The sequence below is a fragment of the Aegilops tauschii genome, chromosome 2 (assembly GCF_002575655.3).
Source record: "Aegilops tauschii subsp. strangulata cultivar AL8/78 chromosome 2, Aet v6.0, whole genome shotgun sequence".
Taxonomy (NCBI): domain Eukaryota; kingdom Viridiplantae; phylum Streptophyta; class Magnoliopsida; order Poales; family Poaceae; genus Aegilops; species Aegilops tauschii.
The window spans coordinates 194,072,701-194,096,642 of record NC_053036.3 but is presented as its reverse complement, the minus strand read 5'-3'; the positions used below and the strand labels follow the sequence as shown (position 1 = coordinate 194,096,642).

Here is a 23,942-nt window from a genome sequence, read left to right as displayed (position 1 = left end):
GCTCCGCCGTCCATCTCCTCCATCCCCGTGCGTCGTGTTTCGTGGATGAGCCGAGCCGAACTCAAACTTCTGCGCTTATTTCTTGCCGGTCAGAAATGGTTCATTAATTTTGGATTAATTACGAGTCACTAATGAATGCCATTATTCGAGACAATGGACCCGGCTACACGCCGATTCAGATTTGAACCTACCCGACTGCACACTGACTTGGGCGTGGGCATTCCCGGTTGCATGATAACTCTGTCGTGGATTTTAGCCCATGACTCCTACCCGGATGCTTATATATAGGAGGCGGTGGTCGGCCAGAGAGAAAACCAACTCATTCCTCCTCGCACGACCCTAGTCGTCATTCACTGTTCCATGCTTTTGCTGCCTCCGACGGTCCCATCCCGCCAGCCATGTGCACAGCTGAACGGGAGAGCAAGCCTCTGGAATCCCGTCCTTTGAGATCCTGCACCGGGTTAAGGGCGATAGTGTTTTTAGGGAGCGTCTCGGCACGACTGCTCCCGGTTCGTTCTTGTCGTCATCCTCAGATTCAACTACTTTTCTGACACCGGCACAATGGTTGAAGACGTCGCCACCAAGAAGAAGGCCGAGGGCGAAACCGCCGCCAGGGCCTTAGCCTAGCCACTGGCGGGTATGATTTGTCCATCCCCTGTTTACTTGGTCATGTGCCCTGGTGTAGTGTGTTCATAAATGTTTCAATTCTATGTTATTATGCTCGGGCTCACATGTTTATGTTTCGTTATGAGCTTCATACCAATTTTTGCATGCTTATGATTTACTTTGGGATTAAAGTGCCAACATATTCAATAGTTAAAAATCCTCGAGCTTGACACTCCCAACCATAGGAGCTTGACTTTGTAGGCGTTGGGTCCCATGCGTCATTCTCATCTTGCTCTGTAATGTCAAACAACGCCACGTTGCGAGTCAAACCATCCATATCCTAAGAGCTTGCACGGCACGATGGAAGTCGTCACGAACTTCTCTTCTTCACCGACCACACCGCTGCACCGGCACCGCCGGCCATGGCAACGGGCCACCGCGCCCTCGCCAATCTCACTGCCGTGCTCCTCGTGCCCATCTTCTTCGCGTGGCTGGCTGCCGCGCAACCACAGGTGTGCGGTGACAGCGGGAACTACTCGGCGAACAGCACTTACCAGTCCAACCTCGGGCAGCTCTCCGTCACCCTCCCCAAGAAAGGCATCCGCGTCCCCAACGCTCTTCGCCACCGGCAGCGTGGGCTCCGTGCCGGACATCGTCTACGCCCTCGCGCTCTGCCGCGGCGACACCAACGCCTCCGCCTGCGCGGCCTGCGTCACCACCGCCTTCCAGGACGCGCAGCAGCTCTGCGCCTTCAACAAGGACGCGTCCGTCTTCTACGACCTCTGCCTCCTCCACTTCTCCAACCAGAACTTCCTGCCCGACACCGACGGGCGAGGCAACCAGTCCATCTTCCAGACGGACGCGCGGAACGTGTCCGCGCCGACGGTTGTGTTCGACAACGCCGTCGGCGTGCTCCTGAACGCCACCGCCGACTACGCGTCCTCGAACTCGTCCAAGCGGTTTGCCACGGGCGAGGAGATGTTCGACAGAGGCGGAATCCCCGCGATCTACGCGCTGGTGCAGTGCACGCCGGACTTGGCGCCGGCCGCCTGCCGGAGTTGCCTCGGGGATATAATTCAGATGATGCCCAAGTATCTCAGCGGGGGAAGAGCGGAAGGGCTTTTTGAATCCGATGCAACTACCGGTACGAGTTGTATCCTTTCTTCTCAGACAGCTGGCCCCGCATAAAAATCGCCCTCTAGGGATGAGCCGGCGACGCAATCGGCGCTGGGGCGGTTATGTGTCCAGTCGTCGCCCCAGGCATCGAAATTGGTTCATTTTTCAGTACCATTTCGGCGAATAAAGGGCCCATATGGGCGAGAATATGCTCATATTCGACGTGGTTCGCCGTGCTCGACGTTCAATTATCAATGTAATTTTTTTTCTTATAACATATTTCATCACAGAAAAATCAAATACTTCAACAAAATAGTACAACAACAAATAGTTCAATACAAATTATATAGTTCAACAAATAAAAACCCATATTTCATCACACGTCGCGCCCGGCGTCCCCCTTGAGCCTCCATAGATGCTCAATCAGATCTTTCTGCAGTTGATGATGCACCTGTGGGTCTCGCATCTCCTGACGCATACTGAGATAGGCAGTCCAGATTACCGGTAGCTGGTGATCAACTTCGGCTAGAGGACCCTGCCTGTAGTATGGTTCAGTGTCAAACACTGGGTCTTCTTGCTCGCTCTCGATGATTATGTTGTGCAAGATGACACAGCAAGTCATAATCTCCCACATTTGATCTTTCGACCAGGTCTGAGCGGGGTACCGGACAACAGCAAATCGAGATTGGAGCACACCAAATGCCCGCTCGACATCCTTCCTGCAAGCCTCCTGAATCTTCGCAAACCAGGCGTTCTTGCCTCCTGGCACAGGGTTTGAGATCGTCTTCACAAATGTCGACCATCTCGGATAGATGCCATTAGCTAGATAGTACCCCTTGTTGTAGTGCCGCCCATTGATCTCGAAGCTTGGCAAAGACAGGAGAGCACTGCAGCACGTTGATGTCATTGTGAGTTCCTGGCATACCGAAGGAGTGCCAAATCCAGAGGTCCTGTGTGGCCACCGCCTCAAGTACCACACTGCAACCGCCTTTGTACATCCCCTGCCAAGCAAATGGGCAATTCTTCCATTTCCAATGCATGCAGTCGATGCTTCAAGCATCCCAGGAAATTCTCTTGCTGCATTTTGTGCTAGGATACGAGCAGTGTCTTCCGCATTGGGTGTTCTCAAGTATTGCGGTCCAAACACTGCCACCACTGCCCGACAGAACTTGTAGAAGCACTCTATGCTGGTGGACTCGGCTATGCGCCCATAGTCGTCGAGTGAATCACCGGGAGCTCCGTATGCAAGCATCCTTATCGCTGTCGTGCACTTCTGGATCGAGGTGAATCCAAGTTTGCCGGTGCAATCCATCTTGCACGTGAAGTAGTTGTCGAACTCCCGGATGGAATTCACAATTCTGAGGAAGAGCTTTCGGCTCATTCGATAACGGCGCCGAAATGTTTTGTCGCCGTGAAGTGGAGCATCGGCGAAGTAGTCAAAGTAGAGCATGCAACAACCTTCGAGACGATGCCGGTTTTTTGCCTTCACCCGCCCCGGCGCCGAGCCACCTCGCCGCGGCTTTTCATTGCTCGCCAGCAGCTGGGCGAGGGCGGCGAGCACCATCAGATGATCTTCTTCCTGGACGTTGGCCTCGGCTTCCTCCTCCAGCAGCGCGGCGAGCGCTTCCTCGTCATCCGAGTCCATCGGCGAGGCGGGCAAATCGGCGAAATCGCCTAACACCTTGTGCCCGGTGGGCGTGCACCCGCCGCTAAATTGCCCCTCCGCGGCCGGAAACGGCGGCCGAAAACGTCCAGCTGCTGTTGGAGGGGCTGCCGCGGCGAACCTCTGCAATTTTTCCGGCGGGGAATGGCTATCTAGCGGTGAAGGGCGGCGGGCAGCGCCGGGATATAGCTAGTGGCGGCCGAGGGCGCGGGGGGTGGAAAGCGAGTTGGGGAAAAAATCTTGACTTTTCACCTGAGGGTGTGGGCCAGCCGCGCTTTTCCCTTGCGCCGGAGCCCCCGATCGCCCCCAGTGCGCCGGGTTCGGCCTGCGCGCACCGGGCGAAAAAAAGGGCCGAACCAGCGCTTTTCGTCGTCCTGAGGGTGCGACTGGGGCGTTTTTTTGGCGCCGGCGCCGAAAGAATGGCCTGGAGGGGGCCTATTGGGGGTGCGGCTGGAGATGCTCTCAGGCAGCCCTCTTCTGCGGCTTCCGGTGCCGGCATTTGCTGGAATGCCACCGTCACCAGTGGACATTTCGCCGCCGTCACCGGTGGACATTTCACCGCCGTTGAATAAAAGAGGTAATAACATGGCACACTTATTGATTAGAAATTTTTTTTGACGAAATTTTCAGAAATATCAATGGGCCGGTGGGGTGGCTGTTGCCCACATGGTGTTTGTCAAATTTCCTCAGTACACAGTCCACATGCTACTCCAGTTCAATATCTTGGACTCCTTGTTTCATAGACTTCTCCCATACTCCCGTATCTATTAGTAGATTCTTGTCGACTTACCAGAATTAACAAAACTGGATAAGATACTGAAGGTTGAACAATGCACACTTGACCGTTCTTTACGAGCACTGACGACTGACCAATAAACATCCAGTAATTGGGTCAAATATGGTAAAACAAAATAAGTTTTTCTAAAATTAAAAAGTCTTAGGACGGAATCACAAGATAAATTTCTTTCTTTATTCAGGGCAGAAGGAAAGATCAGCAGCAAAGATCTCTGCATCGGTGGCCTGTACCATTGTCTTTGTATTAATACTTTCTGCTTCTGCTTTTATTTGCTTCAAGAAAAGAAAACCTTTAAAGAAGCAGCCAGGTAAGAAGCATTTTGTAGATTTCAAAGTCCATGAGTTTACAGTTTATTGATGCTCTTTATTCTTGCAGCACTGGCATTTCATAATGCTGCGAGAGGAAAATGTATGATCTTTGATTTACCTACACTGCAAGAGGCAACAGAGAACTTCTCCGAGGAGAATAAGCTCGGAGAGGGCGGTTTTGGTACTGTGTACAAGGTAAACAAACAAGTCTAGGTGCAATATGAACCATGATGCTCTTATTATTTTCTAAGGAAGGCGGGTTCGTTACAGGGAACACTTCCAAATGAGCAAGAAGTGGCAGTGAAAAGGCTTTCACAGACTAGTAGAGAGGGACTGAATCAGCTGCACAATGAATTGCAAGTTTTGGCTCAGCTCCAGCACATAAAACTTGTCAGGTTACTGGGGTATTGCTCACATCAGAATGAAGTGATGCTTGTCTACGAGTTCGTAAAAAACGGGTGCCTCCACAACTTCCTGTTTGGTAATTTCATCCGGAATTACCAATCGAGCATGAACACGTTTTTGTCATAACTAACTTGTCATTGCAGATTGAAATTGTCCGTGCTCTGAAAATTTTCAGGACAGTTAGGAATAATTTGTAATGTGCATAAGGAATGAATTTGTTGATTTCGAATCTATGAATGTCATTACAAACTTTACTGAAACAATAAATGTGAAGAAACTACTTGTGATAAGACCAAGAAATATTAGAGCTGTATTTTAAGTGCATCATCATCATTCACTGTAGATTTTGTCTCCTATTTTAATGTGATTCCCGTTGTTCTTACAGAGAGCCACATGATTAAGTTTCTGACTTTATTGAAACAGATGAAAGGAAGGGAAGGAAATTAAATTGGAACCGGCGGTATAATATCATTATTGGAATTGCCAAGGGAATATTGTATCTTTTCATGAAGACTCGAGCATAAGAATCATTCACCGGGATTTGAAGTCTAACAACATTTTGCTGGATGAGAACATGAACCCAAAAATAGCAGACTTCGGGTTGGCAAGGCTGTTAGGAGGAGGACATACTCAGACCAAGACAGCTAATGTTGCTGGAGCATAGTAAGTGGAAACAGATTGACTCATAGTTGAATATTATACACTATTGTTTTTCTAGGTTTAATGCCTAATCTTTCACAGCGGTTATATGGCACCAGAGTATGCAATATTTGGAAATGTGTCTCCCAAGATTGATATTTTCAGCTTCGGTGTTTTAATCCTCGAGATTGTAACTAGGAGAAAGAATAACAGTTCGGATGATTTCAATAACACAGTGAATCTCCTAAGCGATGTAAGTACTCCCTCCGTCCCAAAATTCTTGTCTTAGATTTGTCTAGATACGGATGTATCAAGTCACATTTTAGTATTAGATACATCCGTATCTAGACAAATCTAAGACAAGAATTTTGGGACGGAGGGAGCACTTTATTGTGCAAGGATACTTTAAAATTGATTACCTGATTGTACAACATATACTCATTTGCCAGGTATATAACTGCTGGATTAAGGATATGACATTGCAAATAGTTGACAAATCGCTCAATGTATTTACCTTATAAAGGATGAAGGGGTTGTTAGTCACGACCAAGCCATCCACGTCGGCTATGAGCAGTTAGCAAGCGGGCAGCGAGAGCGAGCGGGCAGCGAGAAAAAAGGGTACACGTCCGCTGCGAGAGAACCCGCAGCGAGAGAAAATATCTCGTCTCTCTCCCTCCTCCCTTCTCATCCGACTCCTCTTCTCCATGCCGCCGTCGCCTCCTCCTCTTCCCCGTCCCTCACGGCCTCCTCGCCCCCTCCGCCTTCAGCACCTCTTCCTCCCCTTCCTCTCCTCCTTCCCTCCCTCCGGTTCCAGGCATGGAGGGATGAACCCGGAGAGCTGCAGCCGGTGGATGCCGTGACGGACGGGGAGGCGTTGGCGAAGGGGAGTTTCGGTCAAGTGGAATCTGATGGATTGCAGGGCGAGGAGCAGGGAGTAGCCTGGCGTAGATACAGAATATCGGCCTCTCCCCACGACCCACCTCTCCCACCAGAGCACAACTAGGTTTACCTCCGCCTCCCTTTTGATTGCAATTCCTTGTGTGAGCTCCTCCCTCTAATTCATGTCCTCCTAATTCATTTTTTCAGTCATCTAGGGTTTGGATGGGTCTGGGTTCCTACAACGATGGCAGTAGAGGCGACAAAGACCACTTTGCATCCTCGCCGAACTGTGTTACTGAACTGAAAGGTACTGTAGCAATCCTTCTGGTTTGGTAGCTAAAACCAAGATACTTAGCTTGTTAATGCCTTCATTTTTTTGTAGTAAAAACTATAATTCCAGCATCTGTAGAGTATTAGATTTCAGTTGTTTGTGGTAGTTTGTTTTCTGGGTTTTTGTATCAAGCGAGAATGAGCAAGGCTCGCTTCATATTTGGCCTCTCTTAGTGGACAGTCTATGGTAAATCTAATAGTTGGTCTTGATAGTGATGCAGGATGTGAGGTACAACTATCAAAGTGACATTAATTTTGGTTTTGCTTCCTATCCGCAGCCTCTTCTACACTAGGTGAGAAACTGGTTAAAAGAGTAAATTTTATTACTTTTCTAAAAATATCTTCCGAGAAACATGATTATTATGTTCAGTAGTGTTGCTTCGCTATTCCAAAGGCACATGGAAGTTTACATAAAAAAATCTTACAGTTTTTTTTTTAGATCTTCAGAAAAGGAAAACACTCGACGATCTGGCTCTGTCTCAGGTATATGCTCCCTCGCCCGCAAGATCCGCTCTCTCCCATCTACGCATCACGGCAGCACTTCAGCTCCTCTTATGGATTCTCACCAGATCAGGCCACCTCACTCACCTTCAGGTAAACCTTGAGCGACGACACAGTATGTTTTCGCGAACTAATCTTCTTTAGTCAACCTATCGATCCTTGTTGCATGTGCTTCTTAATCGACATGTGAATAATCTGTTGATGCATGGAAATACATGCTGATCTCCTATTTTCTTGCTGCCTGCAAGATAGTATATGCATGAATCTTGTTCAACTACAACAACTTGAAAGCCCTGTTATTCTCAGAAAAATTATCATCTACGGTTGTATGCATATGCCTCTTGATATTTACCAGCTCTCCTTTAAGATTTCCTAACTAGCATACATATCCTAGCTAAAACATAACAGTTCGAATTTGTACATGTGAACTGCACATTAAGTTACTATCACCATTGTTTAACAACACTGTTAATTATGACTCAGGTTTGTAAACAGTCATCCATACCATAGGTACGTACGTTAATGCAGAAACACTACTATTGAATTAGATGTAGTAACTGCGTCATTCTGAACATTTTAGCAAGTTCATGCATTAACCGCTTAGGGTCCATCGATGAAACAAAACCAATCATATGAATTGAAGGAGCTACTGAAATAAAATGGAAAGAACAAAGAGAAAATTGAAGGTTATCTATATGAAAATCCAGAGAATGGGATAGGAGAGGTGGTTCTTCCCAATAGGAAAAAGAGTGGAGTATAGTACTGTTATCCTGCCTTTTCTACTACAATCCCAGTTAGCATAATAATGTGACATGGAAAATCATATTATCGATTCAATTATGATTCAAGCAACATGAACAATTATCCGTGAAATTCACTTCTAAACCCTGGTTTTATTTAGTTTTAACTTCAGGATAGGCATTTACTGTATTGTAATTGCCAGACTTCCAAAATTCTACTATTACCATTGTTTAACAACACCCTTTTTGTCACGGGAAAATAATAGATGGATAAACGTCTCAAATCATACACTATGAAGCTTCCAACACTTGCTTACAGTGTCTTTCTTGTGTAATCAGTCTGTCGTGATGGACAAAGTTAAGATCCCAACAAAAAGTGCTTCTTGATACTATGATGCAGCAACTTAACCTTCCAAATTGCAGTTTACTAAACAGAAAGTGCTTCTTGATGCTATGATACAACTTCTTGATGCTATGATGCAGAAACTTTATGCTATGGGCAAGTGATTCATGCTGCTCTTGGTTCTTCTGTACACTTGAAACAAGGAACAATATTCCAAAGTATGATAGTGTTTGGTTAAAACATATACCTTAGTCCATTACTTCAGTTTCTTCTTCTGAATTTATGTTCTGCTTTTCTACTTCTTTGCTCCGCTTTACACAATTTACATGGCTTTCGAATCCTTTTATTTAGGACCAGGGAAAAACCTCTAATTGTTAACTTTGTATTTTCGCACTGACTAGCGCATATCTTGCCTAAGCGCAGGCTTAAGCAATGCGTTTTGTTTTGCCCTAGCGCCTAGGTGCTTACACCCTTTCCCCCTACTGATTTAAGAGGTGTGGAGATTTTTTAAGGAGGTGTTGCTCGCTTTGTTGTTCAGATCACAGAAGAAGTATGTACAAGTATACATCACCGCTGTTACTTGCTTGCAATTACAGTGTATTTTAAAACACACACTTGGTGAACATCTGCTCGTGCTTACAATGCTCTATGAGGGAAATAATAGATCAACACTTGCTTTTTTGCTCCTTTTGAACAGTTGTCAGAACCTCACCGGCAGATCCCTCAGCTATCAGGGAAAGCAGCCATCAGCGGAGATTGAGGGTGCCTCTCCGGCGAGAGTGCTCGTGTCGTGGTGGTTTCCCACCAGCGGCATGGGGGAGGCGGTGTCCTCTGCAGCTAGGTCTACTTGCTGGCGACCTCACCGTCACCAGACCATCTGCAGGTATGCTAGCTCCTCTTCTATTAATGCAAAAAGGAGACGCTCAAATGGATTGAGTGGTACCCTCCTGAAAGTATTGTAGGGATGGACATATGGATTGATTGGTAGGCCCCTGAAAGCTACACAGATCTGAACCAATAACTTTAATAAGAATGTGTATCCCAGCTCCTTTTATAATCTTGAATCCTTCTCGGTCCTACTAAACTGTAACTCATGTTTATTTTTGGAAACAATATTTTGGACATTCCTAACCTGGTCAAGGGAATGTATTGCCCACCTACAGTGAGAGACACGTACGAAGTAGGTCCTACTAAACACCTAAAAGGATGAGTTACAGTAGGTGTGCATAGAAAACTAACATTTTTGCTATCTTTATGCTCCTCCATATGGATGGGAACTAAAAGGATGATGATATTATTCTACCTTTCAATATTTGGTGGCGCATATTTAAGAAAATCACAGCTAAGCATGTCACTTTCTGAAAAGACGCTTGACTGGAATGTATATGTATATAGTTAATAAATCATAGTGACTGATTGTTCAGTTCCTCTGTTTAGATTAGAGGTGTCTGCATGCATCCAAGTGATCGGTCTTTCCAGCTCAAAAGAGAAAGTGACCGATGTTTTGGCATATTTTCCTATTAGGAATAAATGGACATGCCCATGCACGTATGCACACAGATTTCAGGTTACAGTTTAATTAGGAAACAGATGATACCTCATTGTGTCGTCTTGGTCTAAGAAGAGGGGATATACTTGGTGAATATATATGTTCCACCCGACCGTTAATTTCAGAGAAAAGGACATGCAATTCAGTAGAAAAAATTTGATTGTTATGTACTATCTGTAATGCTAAGCATTTATTTGCTAATATCTCCTCATCTGAATTTGTATTTTGTGCCATTTGGCCTTTTAACTATATGGGCATCTGCAGATGGTCTGAAAACCAAGATATGCCACAGATAATAACTATACGGGCTGCTCCAGATGGACTAAGAATGGAACCATATCCTAGGCCTACATGCAAATATTGTACAGCAATGAATATCTTCACTTATTTATACTTAATCAGTTGTGTAATAATAAGCGTGATATTAGCTTTCGTACCCATCTTCATGGTTGAAATACTTTTCTGCAATCTGTGACACATTTGCTTCAGTTTCCATATGTCTTGCTTCATGCTATCAACATTGTTAATCATTTATCTTTATCTTTCTTTCCCTTTACAACCTACTTGAATGGATATGGTTCCTGAGAGACCATTTCTTATGCATCAGGTCCTGAAGGTAGATGTTGCTTGTTTAGATATCTATGATTCCAAATTATTCAAAACTGTTCATGTTATACTGGATGCTATTTTATTGAGAGTGGCTTCGAACAATATGGCATGAACATATTTGTTTTCTCTTTGGCCAATAACGAAATGATCTTTGTGCATATAAAATGGTTATCGATACCATAATTCTTGGTTTTAATTAGCTTTTTGCGCTAACCGGTTTAAGCCATTCTACTATCTGTAATACAATCCACATTGCATCATCTTTTCATTTACGTCTCTTACTTATTCACTACTAACATTCCTTCTAAATGGCTTCTTGCGCCATTGGCGCAACCGGGTCATCTAGTACTCCAAAAGTGAAGTATTGCGCTGCATCCACATCGGTCTTCTTTGCATCCAAGAGGATCCAGATGACAGACCGAGCATATCCTCAGTTGTTCTCATGCTAACCCGAGACAGGGTAAAACTACAGCCACCACGACAACCAGCATTTTTCTTTGCGAGAGACTCCACTTCAGTTTTCGAACATACCAGACATGGCAATTATATATACGACAAATCTGATGTGATCGTGGAGGATAATTTCTCAGTGAATGAGGTCACTAATACTGATCCCTATCCTAGATAAGCCGAAACCTGAAGCTTTACAAGTATGACTAGGACTCACCGTTTTCTACGGTTTTATTAACTCGCAGTTGCCTGAAAATTTGTAAATGTCAATCACTAGAGTTGCACATGCCTAAACTTGTAGTATTCCAATGGGTGCAATTTTTAATATGAAGGTTATATATTGTTTTGCGAAGAACCATCCACCTAAGATGCAGGTTAGACATGAAAACCTGAACACGAGAAACGTTGAGTATCGATCCAAATGCTTGAAGATGTTTCAGAAATATTTATGCAACTTATCATAGCCAAAATGCTTTCTTTTGTACATAAAGGTGGGTTGTCATCAATCTTAAATTGGGTCTTGATACTATGTAGATGTTTGATTGAGGAGGTCTAAACTGGTGTAACGATCCAATAAAGAATGCTTAGAGACATATATTTATGATATATTGTTATAGTCACTGTTAACACAAATTGTGTTAAATTAGCTTTTTTAAGGAGTGTTAAATTAGCATTTAACAGTTCGAGGAAGCTCCGCAATAAGTTAAATTCGAGTACTTAATGGAGAACTTATCTCTAGTACTCCGACTATTACTTCCTCTGTTTCATTATTTAAGTCCATATTCAAAAATTCTTGTACAAAAGATTAGCTCACTATTTAGAAATAGATGAGTCGCCTAAATAATAGGTAAGCATGCCCTTCTTCCTCAACTCTAAATCTAAATCTAACAATCGATCTGAAGTGCCAGCTCCAAAAATCGTGTGTATCACATGAATGGAATAATAGGTTGATGATGTGGGTTTGTCTAAGAAAGATGGTATGAATAATCGCAAGGAATAATTATGATGAGATGACCAGCTAATAAAATGGTTGATATGATAGCTTATTGATGTTGTAGGGTTTGATAAGAATAAGGAAAAAGGCTTTTAAGCACCGTCTGCTTGCTCACGCCGCGTTAGCTGCCTCACTCGAGCAACACGTGTCATGTGGGGCCCACTCACTGCATCCCTTCCTTCCTTATCCTTGTATTCTATCTCTCTTTCTAAAAGTGCATGATGCACTTCATATGATGTTGGTGTTGATGACACACACACACACACACATTATATGGACTAATGTAGTTTGCAAGTACTCCCTCCGTCCGGAAATACTTGTCGGAGAAATGGATGTATCTAGATATATTTTAGTTTTAGATGCATCCATTTATATTTATTTTTGTGACAAGTATTTCCAGACGGAGGGAGTATATCTCAGGTATTAGTGCCATATATGGTGGTTGATGGAGGATCGTCGACCCCCACCCCTCCCCTCTCCAAAATTAAAGACGTAGTCATGGATCCTCAAAGGCTTATATTAGCCCTTTATTTATGATATTGAGTTGATATAGATCCCACACCATTAAGAAGGGACATACGAAGGTGAAGAATTATTCGGTAGGTCATCTACAACCGGCTGAAGCTCTCGGTTGTGAGCATACTATCCGGTCCTTCTAGATCAGGCTGTCTGGTGGTCGGGGCTAGACTATCTGATCCAAAGGACCAGATTGTCTGGTGCCCAATCCAGTCATCCCAGAACCTTTTGTTACCGCTAGACAGTTTGCCCATCCGGACCAGACCGTTTGCTCAACTATTCAGCCGACTAGAATGCTCTATGGACAGACCAGATTGTCCAGTAGATCAAATTTTTATGTGCTCTTCACAAACCCTAGTTGGTATAATCTGTTACCTGGTTGTCTGGTCTAGATCGACCAGACTGTCCGGTATGTCATTTTGGACCATAGCGGGTAGATTTCACATATCGCTATATACACTCCTCTTCAGTTAGAACTATGGTCACCTCTAGAGCAATATACATCCACAGCCACCACACTTCTACTCCACCTCTCCCAAACCCTAATCATTGATTCTTGGAGAAATTCAAGAGGGAATCATCCCAAAAGCAAGATCCACTCATTCCTCACACGTTGACCAATTACTCTTTTAGTTCAGCTTGATTTGGATCCTTGGCACTTGTCTGGTTAGTCTTGGAGGTTGGAGACTCATAAGTGTTAGGAGTTTTCTGGTGAGGAATCAACTTGTCGTGATTTGCCCAAGAAGTTTTGAAGGTTTGGAGGCCGCCTCAAGGTCTACCACTAGTGATTGAGAATCACATTCATTGTGATATCTCAAGGATAATAGGGTGACTCTTTTGCGGTTTTGGTCTGACTTTGTGCTAACACTCATCCCTCCAACTGTGATTAGCTTCCTTCCAAGGAAGCGAGCATCGGGGTACATCCTCGTCTCCATGTTGTCGGTTATCTTTAACCCGATGTCCCTACTTGTGGTTTCTTTGGTCAGTTGACCTTGCATTCACTATAAGTTGTTGAATACACTACATTGTGTTACTTACCTCACAGTAGCAATTGTTTAGGCCCATATGTATATTCCTCATTGTTGGGAAACGTAGCATGCAATTTCAAAAAATTCCTACGCTCACGCAAGATCTATCTAGGAGATGCATAGAAACGAGAGGGGGAGAGTGTGTCCGTGTACCCTCGTAGGACGAAAGCGAAAGCGTCGCGGTTGATGTAGTCGAACCTCTTCTCATTCCGACCGATCAAGCACCGAACGTACGGCAACTCCGAGTTCTGCACACGTTCAGCTCGATGACATCCCTCGAACTCTTGATCCAGCAAAGTGTCGAGGGAGAGTTCCATCAGCACGACGGCATGGTGATGGTGACGGTGAAGTGATCCGCGCAGGGCTTCGCCTAAGCACTACAAAGATATGACCGGAGGCGTAAACTGTGGAGGGGACGCCACATGTCGGTGTACAAAAGTAGGGGCCTTTTCTGTACCCCTTTACTTGTGCACGGGCAGTCGTAGCCACGCCTGCGGCCATGCTTGGCGGGGCAGAGGAAGGAAAGGTACAAGGCTGCCCAGGCAGCGCTCAAACCAGAAGCATGAAGAGCGAAGGGACAAGGTGAGCTTTCCGTGGCAAGACCCTTGCCGGGGCAGCCTACGTGGCTCTGGCAAGAGCCTTGCCGGGGCAACTTTCCCAACACCAGCAAGGCCACCACCCTTGAGCCTGAGAGCTCTGACACCATCAACAGTGTCAAGACCAAGACTCAGGGGTGCCTTGCGTAGTGGCATGCAGATCTTTGTAAAGGCCAAAGGCCTGCAAGCCTAGATGAGAACCAGAAGACGAAGACCCCCAGCAAGATCTTGCCGGGAACGACTGTACACCCCCGGCAAGACCCTTGCCGGGGACGCCCACGAGATCCCGGCAAGGCCCTTGCCGGGGGCGTCTGTGAGGCCGAGGCCAGGCCCGCACCCGTAAAGAGTTTCGCCGCCCCGCGCCCGTTCCGACGTGGCGGCCAGCCCGCCAACTAGGCGAGCGCCTGCGTGGCAGCATGCAGCTTGTAGGCCAACTAGCCAAGCACCTGCGTGGTGGCATGCATATCTTTGTGAAGACCTTGCCACTACACCAGCTTAGCAGCCAGCCAGCGTGGCGCTGCATGCCTCGTCAGCTTGGACGCGCGTCAGAGCGAGGCGAGGCGACGACGGGCGGGACGAGCTTCTTTGCCGTCCCCGATAAAGCAAGAGGGCACATTGGCGGCACATTAAATGCGTTTGTCCTATGGTGCCAGGCGATAGACTTGTACACTGTACATACTTTCCACCTCCTATGTGCCACTGTGGCAACCCCTTTGACATATAAAAGGAGGCCCAAGGCGTACTGAGAGAGGATTCAGACTTTTTGGACTGGGCATGCACCGCAGCTAGTTCAAAAGCTCAAGAACACTAAATACACACAAAGCAGGACTAGAGTTTTACGCATCGTTTGCGGCCCGAACCTGGGTAAAAATTTCCCCGCGTTGATCTTCTAGACCCGCTCTTTGCGCAGCTCCACGCCCCGCCAACCGTAGAAGGGACTCCCGGAGGGATCCCATAGGTGTTGTTCTTGAGCCCCGACATCTTTGGCGTGCCAGGTAGGGGGCGCTGAGGCTGTGAAAATCCGGTTTTGAAGTCAACTCATCGACTCCTTCGCCGCGATGGCTCCCAAGAAGAAGGCGGTCACGGCGATCGGCTCGTCTGGGGCCGAACCACCCGTCCCAGCGCGTGCAGGCGACGGAGCGGTCGTGGATGGTGGCGGAGGCGTGGCCCGCGAGCATCCACGACACTCTCGCAATCGGAGCCAGGCGAGCGGCATCGTGCGTGCCTGAGACGACAAGCCGCGCGCCGCTGGGCCCGGGGGCGGGGTCATGCTGCCCACGGGCTGCGCGGTGACCTCCTGGACGCCCCAGCCGGCGCCTGCGCCGCGACCTTCCCAGGCCGCGCGTGACAAGCAACGCCGTGACGTCGGTGCCTCCAGACACCGCCGCGGGAAGAGCCCTTTGCATCACTCTCAAGACACATCGGGCCGGCAAGCGCGCCCAGACGCTGGCGGAAACGGCACGCGACAACGAGACCATGATAGAGCTCCTTCTAACGTGGTTAGAAATCGGAGCGCGTCACGGTCCCCGCAGCTTTCGCCGCCACCCACGCCAGTGGAAGCGTTGGCACGCATGCAACTACTCCTCGACTTCCCTCCAGCCGCGGAGAAGCTCGAGAAGTGGAGGGCCACCATTCGAAGGCTCATCAGCTTAGCAAACAAAGATGAGCCGCGCCCAGCGGGACCCTCGTGTCGGCGTTCTGTCGAGCCGGTGCATGCCGGCGGTGGGAGGGACGGAGACGCTGCGACCACGGTGCACTCTCCTCCCCCACGGCCACGACAGCAGCCGCCGGCTCGCCGGGCCGACGCCCGCGACAATGTTTCTACGGCGTCGTCCGACCCGCGAGCCCACTGCGACCAACATCAAGTCCTTCGGGAGCGAGCTCAGGAAGACGCTCGGACCTCTATCGAGTGGCGGCGGGACGCGCGCCATTAGTCAGATAGGTGCACGGGACCCACTATGGACCGCCCAACACCGGGGGGTGCCAGTGACCTACCTTACGAGGTGGGTTGTCCAGCCTTTACCCGTGAGCTACGGCAGTTCTAGTGGCCCACCCACCGCACGTTGAAGCCTGAGGTCGGAGAAAATACAACGGCAAGACACACCCGTCGGAGTTCCTCAGCATCTACACCATCGCGATGCAAGCTGCCGGGGCTCGCGACGATAAGGTGCTTGCCAATTATTTCCCGTTAGCACTTAAGCCCAACGTCGTGTCGTGGGGTATGCACCTGCCTGTGGATTCCATCTCTTCTTGGTCGGATCTGTGCCACGAGTTTTTTGGCGCCTTTACCAGAGGCCACCAAGCTCCTGGCCAGGCGAGTGATTTGCATGTCATCCCCCAAAAGGACGGCGAGTCCCTACGCAAGTACATACAAAGGTTCAGCCGTGTGCAGTACAACATCTCGAATGTTCATCCCGCCGCTGTCATCAGTGCATTCCATCAGAATGTGTGCAACCGCAAGATGCGCGAGGAGCTGGCGATGAACAAGGTTAAGGATGTAGCCGAGCTTTATGTCCTGGCCGATAGGTGCGCTCGGGCTGAAGAAGGAAGGAAGTACCCCGGCGAAGATGCCAGCGCGGAAACCGACTCCACAGACGAAGACGCCGTCGCCCCGGCAAAGAAGGGCCGACGCCACAACAGGAAGCGTAAGGGCAAGACCGTGCTTGCCGTCGAGGGATCCGGCGACCCCGACACCGCCAAGAAGGCCAAGGTTGACGACCCCGGCAAGGAAGTTGCCAGGTGCGCCGCCTACCGAGCCTTGGCGGCTGCCGACAAGCTAGGAGGCTCTAACAAGCAGTATTGCAAGATCCACCGCACCAAAGGCCATGACCTCCAGAATTGCCTGCAGGTTGAGCTGCTTGCAGAAAAGCAGAAAGCTGAATATGAGAGGCGCGATAAGGAGAAGGGCCAGGATGGTGCTGAGTGGTCCGACAAGAAGCGTGGCGGTCGAGGAGGCCGCCGCGATAAGGATAATCAACAAGAGAGGCCCGCTCGGGGCCGCGACAAGAAGGAGGAAGATGATGATCAAGATGAGGACGACGAGTCCAGCGAGCACGAGTTCCAGAAAGCTACGGAGGCCATGTGCGTCGACGGTGGCGCCTCGCTTCACACCTCTCACCGCCAACTGAAGCAGTGGGCGCGTGAAGTCACTGCGGCGGAGCCATCATTCGACGCCCAGAGGCCACTGAAGTGGTCCACCACGCCTATCATTTTTGACACCGAGGATCACCCTGACCGCACAACTGTGGTCGGGTGTTTGCTGTTGTCGGTTTCCCCAACAATATGCAACCTCAAGGTGACGAAGATACTACTTGATGGTGGGGCCGGTCTAAACTTGATCTCGCCCGCTGTGATCGAAAGGCTGCAAATCCCCGATGGAGATCTCGAGGAGACGGGCACGTTTCAAGTGGCCAACCCGGGGAGGAGTCAGCCGAAGGGCAAAGTCACGTTGCCCGTCACATTTGGGGGCGAGCTGAACTATTAGACTGAGAAGATCGTTTTTTATGTTGCCAAGATCCCCTTGCCCTATAATGGGATCCTCGGCCGCCCAGCGCTGGCCAAGTTTATGGCGGCATCACATTACGCTTACAATACGTTGAAGATGCCCGGGCCGATGAGCATCATCACCGTCCCCTCCGACAAGAAGGATGCGCTCATCTGCGCCGACCAACTCTATTGGGAGGCAGTTGCAGCGGCTGCCGCCAAGGCACTTGTTCCTGCCGCTGAGGCCCGGGGAGGGAAGAAAACAGGCAAGGCCTCTGCCTCTGCCGGCAAGGCCCCTTCCGGCAAGACTTCCGACCCCGGCAAGGAGTCCTGCACCTCCTCCGGCAAACACGCCTCTTCGGAGCGCCGCGTTACCGTTGAGGATGTGCCAGAGAGCTCCGCCAGCGGGAGCAAGAGGTCCAAGGCGGCCCTGCCATAAACCAAGAAGGTGCCCGTCAAGGAGGATGGCACGGGTGGAGTTTTTACCATAAGCTCCGCCCTCGACAGCAAATAGGAAAGCGCGCTCGTCGCCTTCCTACGGGAGAATGTCGACGTGTTTGCATGGCAAGCATCCGACATCCCCGGTGTTCCCATGGAGGTGATTGAGCACCACCTTGCTATCTGTCCCCATGCCCGGCCCGTCAAGCAGAAGGTCAGAAAGCAAGCCTTGGAGTGACAAGAGTTCATCATCGAAGAGATCAGGAAGTTGGAGGTGGCAGGCTTGGTCAGAGGAGTGCTCCACCCCACGTGGTTGGCCAATCCAGTGGTAGTGCGTAAGGCCAATGGGAAGTGGAGACTGTGTATTGACTACACGGATATCAATAAGGCATGTCCAAAGGATCCTTTCCCTTTGCCACACATTGACCAGATAGTGGACTCCACTGCCGGGTGTGACCTGCTGTCATTCCTCGACGCCTACTCAGGATACCACCAGATCTTCATGATGAAGGAAGACGAAGAGAAAACTGTGTTCATCACCCCATGTGGTACGTATTGTTTCGTACGGATGACTTTCAGGTTGAAAAGCACGGGTTCGACATTTGCCTGAGCGTTCAAAATTGGTTTTGAGCCCCAGCTGCATAGAAATATGGAAGCATATATGGATGATATAGTAGTCAAAACCAAGGACAAGGCCACGCTCGTGCAGGATCTGGAGGAAACATTTGCCAACCTACGCAAGATCAATCTCAAGCTCAACTCAGAGAAGTGCATGTTCGGCGTCCCATCTGGCAAACTTCTTGGGTTCTTTGTGTCTCAACGTGGAATCGAAGCAAATCCCGAGAAGATCAAAGCAATTGAGCAGATTGAGGCGCCAAGACGAGTCAAAGACGTCCGTAGGCTTGCCGGCTGTGTTGCTGCTCTAAGTAGGTTCATCTCCAAATCTGCTGAGCGCGCCCTCCCCTTCTTCAAAGTTTTGAAGAAGGCGGGTCCAATGAAATGGACTCCGGAGGCAGAGGCAGCGCTGCAAGATTTGAAGAAGTACCTCTCCTCCATGCCAATACTAGTCGCACCTAAACCGCAAGAGCCGTTGCTGCTATATCTAGCGGAAACGAATCAAGTGGTTAGTGTTGCGCTAGTGGCACAGAGGGAATTTGAGGAACAAGCAGCGGTAGTAGCAGAGCCGTCGGATGATGAGCCCGAGCTCTCCCCGGCAGGGCCTGATGCCGGCAAGGCAGAACCTCCGGCAGAGCCTGGTCCCGGCAAGACGGAGTCCGCGCAAGCGGGCGAAGTCGGACAGAAGAAGAAGGTGGTACAACACCCGGTTTATTTTGTCAGTTCCCTCTTGCAGGGGGCTAGATCAAGATATTCTGGCATACATAAGCTACTTTTCGGCCTTCTTATGGCCTCGAGAAAGCTGTGTCACTATTTCCAAGCGCATGAGATCACCGTCGTCACCCGCCTCCCTTTGCAAAGCACAATCCGGATGCCACTGGGAGGATTGTGGAGTGGGCGTTGGAACTATCAAGCTTCGGCCTCAAATTTGAAAGCACTTCAACGATCAAGAGCCGAGCCCTGGCAGAGTTCATAGCGGAATGGACCTGAACGCCAGACGAAGAAGTTCGAGAGACCGCTCTTCCCGGCAAGGAGACAAGCCGTGATTGGATCATGTACTTTGATGGAGCTTTCTCGCTGCAAGGTGCTGGTGCCGGCGTGATGCTCGTCGCACCCACCGAAGAGCGCCTCAAGTACGTAGTCCAGATGCACTTTCCCCGGGAAAAGTCAACGAACAACATGGCGGAGTACGAGGGATTGCTTGCCGGTCTCAGGATCGCGGCAGACCTCAGAATCAGGAAGCTCATCATCAGAGGTGATTCATAGCTCGTCGTCAAGCAAGTCAACCAGGATTACCAGAGCCCGTTGATGGAGGCTTATGTGGATGAGGTGAGGAAGTTGGAAGAGTGTTTTGACGGTCTGCAAGCAGAGCATGTTCCCTGAGCAGAGAACAACATTGTCGACGACTTGTCGAAACGCGCTGCCCTCAAGTTGCCTGTGGAACCAGGTACCTTTGTGCTTCAATTAACCCAGCCATCCGTCGAGCCATCAGCAGGACAGAACAAACGAAGGAAGGGAGGCCCCGGCAAGTACTTTCCCGCTGAGCTCCCAGGAGCCTCCGGCAAGGACGTTGCCGGGTGCCCCAAGCTTGCCGGGGAGCAGCAACCCTAGGCAGGGCCCCAAGCCATGACCGTAGAAGCAGCTGCCCCTACGGGCGAAGATGAGCCTTTAGTTCTTGCCGTCGAGCCCCAGGCTCCGACATGGGCGCAGCGCACCATCCGTTTCCTCCAAATAGGGGAGCTCCCCGAGGAACAGGAAGATGCAGAGAAAGTAGCCTGTCGGTCCAGCATGTACCAGTTTGTGGATGATGCCCTATACAGAAGGAGACCGAATGGCGTGAAACTGAAGTGCATTCCTCAGGAGGACGGACTGAAGCTGTTGGCAGAGATACATGGAGGCATGTGTGGCTCTCACCTAGGGTCAAGAGCCCTTGCCGGCAAAGCGTTCCGGCAAGGTTTCTTCTGGCCCACCGCTCTCCAGGATGCGACTGCCCTAGTAACCAAGTGTGAAGCGTGCCAGTTCCATTCAAAGAAGCTTCATCAGCCAGCCCAAGCCCTTCAAACAATCCCTCTTTCCTAGCCCTTTTTGGTCTAGGGGCTCAACATACTGGCCCCCTTTCCCCATGCTGTCGGGGGCTTTGAGTACTTGTACATCGCAATCGACAAGTTCACAAAGTGGCCGGAAGTGGAACCGGTGAGAAAGGTGACAACACAATCAGCCGTCAAGCTCTTCAAGGGACTAGTTTGCCGTTTCGTTGTGCCAAATAGAGTCATCACCGACAACGGCACGCAGTTCACGAGCTGCACCTTCATGCAGTACATTCAAGACCTCGGCGACAAGTTTTGTTTTTCTTCTATTGCTCATCCCAGAAGCAACAACCAGGCTAAGAGGGCGAATGCGGAAGTGCTGCGAGGCCTCAAGACCAGAACTTTTGACAGATTGCAAAAGTGCGGAAGGCACTGGATTGATGAGTTGCCAACGGTTCTTTGGTGAATCAGAACGACACCAAATCGAGCCACTGGCCAGACACCCTTTTCCCTGGAATACGGGGCAGAAGTAGTTCTCCCCACGGAACTCATATACGGGTCACCTCGAGTGCTCTCTTATGATGAGCTTGAGCAAGAGCAGTCGCGCCAAGATGATGTGACGCTCCTTGAGGAAGATCATCTTCTGGCTGCTGTGTGAGCCGCTCGTTACCAGCAAGCCTTGCGCCACTACCATAGCCGCACGGTTCACGCCCGAAGCCTTGGGGAAGGCGACCTTATTCTTCGGCGAATCCAATCCGCCAAGAATTCAAACAAGTTAACGCCAAAGTGGGAAGGCCCTTATCGGGTAATACGAGTCACCAGGCCCGGCGCAGTCTGCCTGGAGACCGAGGATGGCATTCCGGTGAGCAATTCCTGGAACATCGAACATCTTCGCAAGTTTTACCCCTAAGGCGCGGTTGTCGGGAGCCCCGGCAACCCCCTTTTTGTACTAGCCTTGCCGACAAGGCATGTAACCCTATGTACAAAGCCAGGCGCAGACTGTGCGCGTAGTCAGGGAAAGAAACCCTTAGTATGTATAGTTTCCTGTTGATTTCCATGATTATGTGTATACGTATATGCATGCTTATCTAGGGTATTGTACTACTTTTTGATTCCAAAAAATATTAACGGACTGCCAAGGGTCCATACTCTTGCCCTCTCTTGTTTCCAGCCACGACAAGGACGCTCGATCCCGCCAAGGACCCGGCTCCGGCAAGAAGTTGAGAAGACCGCCCGGCACGACGATCCCCGGCAAACCAAACAGATAAAGTTTACCTCTTGCCCATCCATGTTCGTAACCTGTAACTTGTGCATTAGAAAACCTCGCCGCTCTCTTTTAAAAAACTCGGGTGCTCCCATCCCCGACCCAAACGCTGCTTCGGTCGGAGTGGTCATAGTAGCCCTTGCTAAAAGGAGATGGACGGGGGGCTGGACCCTTTGTCTATAACCCGGCAGATGTGATTCTCCAGCAGGCGCAGAGGGCGCCGGCAGGATGGCTTGCCGGGAGGACTTGTTTATTTGTGTTAAGAAGGCATTTTGCCTCTGCATGAGCGTATCCGTTCACGGGTTCCCGGCATGGCTAGTCTTTTTCATTAACATGCTGATACAAGTACGAATGTTGCAGAACATAAGCCTGGGCTCGAGAGATTACATTACTTAGAAATTAAAATTCGGCAAATGCCTACAAGTTTAAAAGAAAGATAAGTGCCCCGTGATCCCCGTTCTTGCCCCTTTCCTCCCAGGTGCGGCAGGTGAAGGCAAAGAAGGGGCGACGGGGAACGCGCCGATGGAGAGCATGGCGAGGATGACCCTCGGTGGGGCGCGTGGCCGAGGGAGGAGGACGATGCAGATGACGGAGCTGCCACCAATGGTCAGCCGGAGTCGGAATCAGCGTCCTCTTGCTTGATACCCTCATCGTCACTGTCGCTGTCCTCCTCGTCACCCTCGCCTGAGGAGGAAGTTTCGTTGTCAGTGGAGCTCTCCGCGCAACACCTCAGGCGAGTTCCCAAGTGCCCGAAGACCTTGACGGAGAGCAGGCCGTTCTCCATCAATTTGAAGTGGAGGACGAGCCCCTCCGACAGGTTATGGGCGCGGGCAAAGTTTTTCCACTCACAACGGAGATACATGACATGAGGAGCGGGGAAGTCGACGTCGACCTGCATGATGCCATTCCCACAGCCCCTCATATGCAGCTTCAAAGCCTGCGGCGGGTCAAGCTCCATTACTCAAGCAAACGGGGTGGGGAGGTGGAGGTGACCGCACACCGGCTTGTGCAGCCTGATGAAGAACTCGCAGGGCTGGTCTTCGGCATGGCCCTCCATTGGGGGAGGGGCCGCTGGCGAAAGCGCGGCCGGTGCGCCGCCCCGTCCTCCTCTCCCCCGAGCGACACGGCGGCCCCGACCTCGCCCCCTCCCTCCTCCTCCCCCTCCTCCTCTTGCAGCAAGCTCTGCTGCCATGAGCTCTGGAGGAGGGGGGATACGCCGTCAAGCAGAACCTCTCGTCGCCACTACTGGAGCACCGGCGTGCCCTCTCACCATGGCGAAGGGAAGAAAGAGACTAGGCGAGGAGAAGATGAATGCAAAAGGACGCCGTCCCTATCCCCTCTTTATAGAGGGGCGGGTCCCGGGCTCGGCCCCCAACCTGAGGGCGGCCGCCCCAATCGGCCAATCCGGCCACCAGGGGCGCGAGGAATCAGGACCGACCCGCTGCTCAAATCAGCGGCGCCCGGCCTCCCGCCTCGGCATTAATGCCCGTGCCCTCCGTGTCCACCACCAACCCTCCCTGAGGCATGGGGGACACATGGCAGGCAAGCCAGGATTCAGGAGGCAAGTGGAACGACCGTTTCCCGCCCCGTGATCGTGGGGCACGGGTGTCATGATGGCCACAACCTGAGTCCACTTAGTAAATGAGCCGCGCCCCTACGGCTTCCTCTTTTTTATGGGGAAGACGCGGACCGCCTCTTTACAATTTCACATGAGCTGACGCAAGCACGCTGCGACCGCCCCACGCACGACCCCCACGTCACGCTCTCAATGCGGGTCGTGGGGAAGCGCACCTGGCGAGGGAGTTACCACAGTTAAAACTCTGCAACGCGTGCCCGCGCACCGTTCTGGGCCTGGCCCAACAACGCCTTGCGCTTGTGTGTGGCCCAGGCCCGGGGGCTCCTGTCGGTGTACAAAAGTAGGGGCCTTTTCTGTACCCCTTTACTTGTGCACGGGCAGTCGTAGCAATGCCTGCGGCCATGCTTGGCGGGGCAGAGGAAGGAAAGGTACAAGGCTGCCCAGGCAATGCTCGAACCAGAAGCATGAAGA

The 23,942-nt window shown here is 50.2% G+C and overlaps 1 protein-coding gene and 1 pseudogene across 1 annotated transcript; both read left to right on the top strand.

Moving 5' to 3' along the window:
* The first annotated feature begins 984 nt into the window (after window positions 1-984).
* LOC109741122 (cysteine-rich receptor-like protein kinase 10) lies at window positions 985-11,112 on the top strand (annotated as a pseudogene).
* Window positions 6,182-10,648, top strand: LOC109741123 (uncharacterized). Its single transcript, XM_020300200.4, has 5 exons — window positions 6,182-6,536; window positions 6,620-6,719; window positions 7,190-7,336; window positions 9,024-9,209; window positions 10,140-10,648. Exons 2-5 carry the CDS (start codon window positions 6,635-6,637, stop codon window positions 10,169-10,171), a joined length of 450 nt encoding a protein of 149 aa, XP_020155789.1. The 5' UTR covers window positions 6,182-6,536; window positions 6,620-6,634; the 3' UTR covers window positions 10,172-10,648.
* Window positions 11,113-23,942: the final 12,830 nt, after the last annotated feature.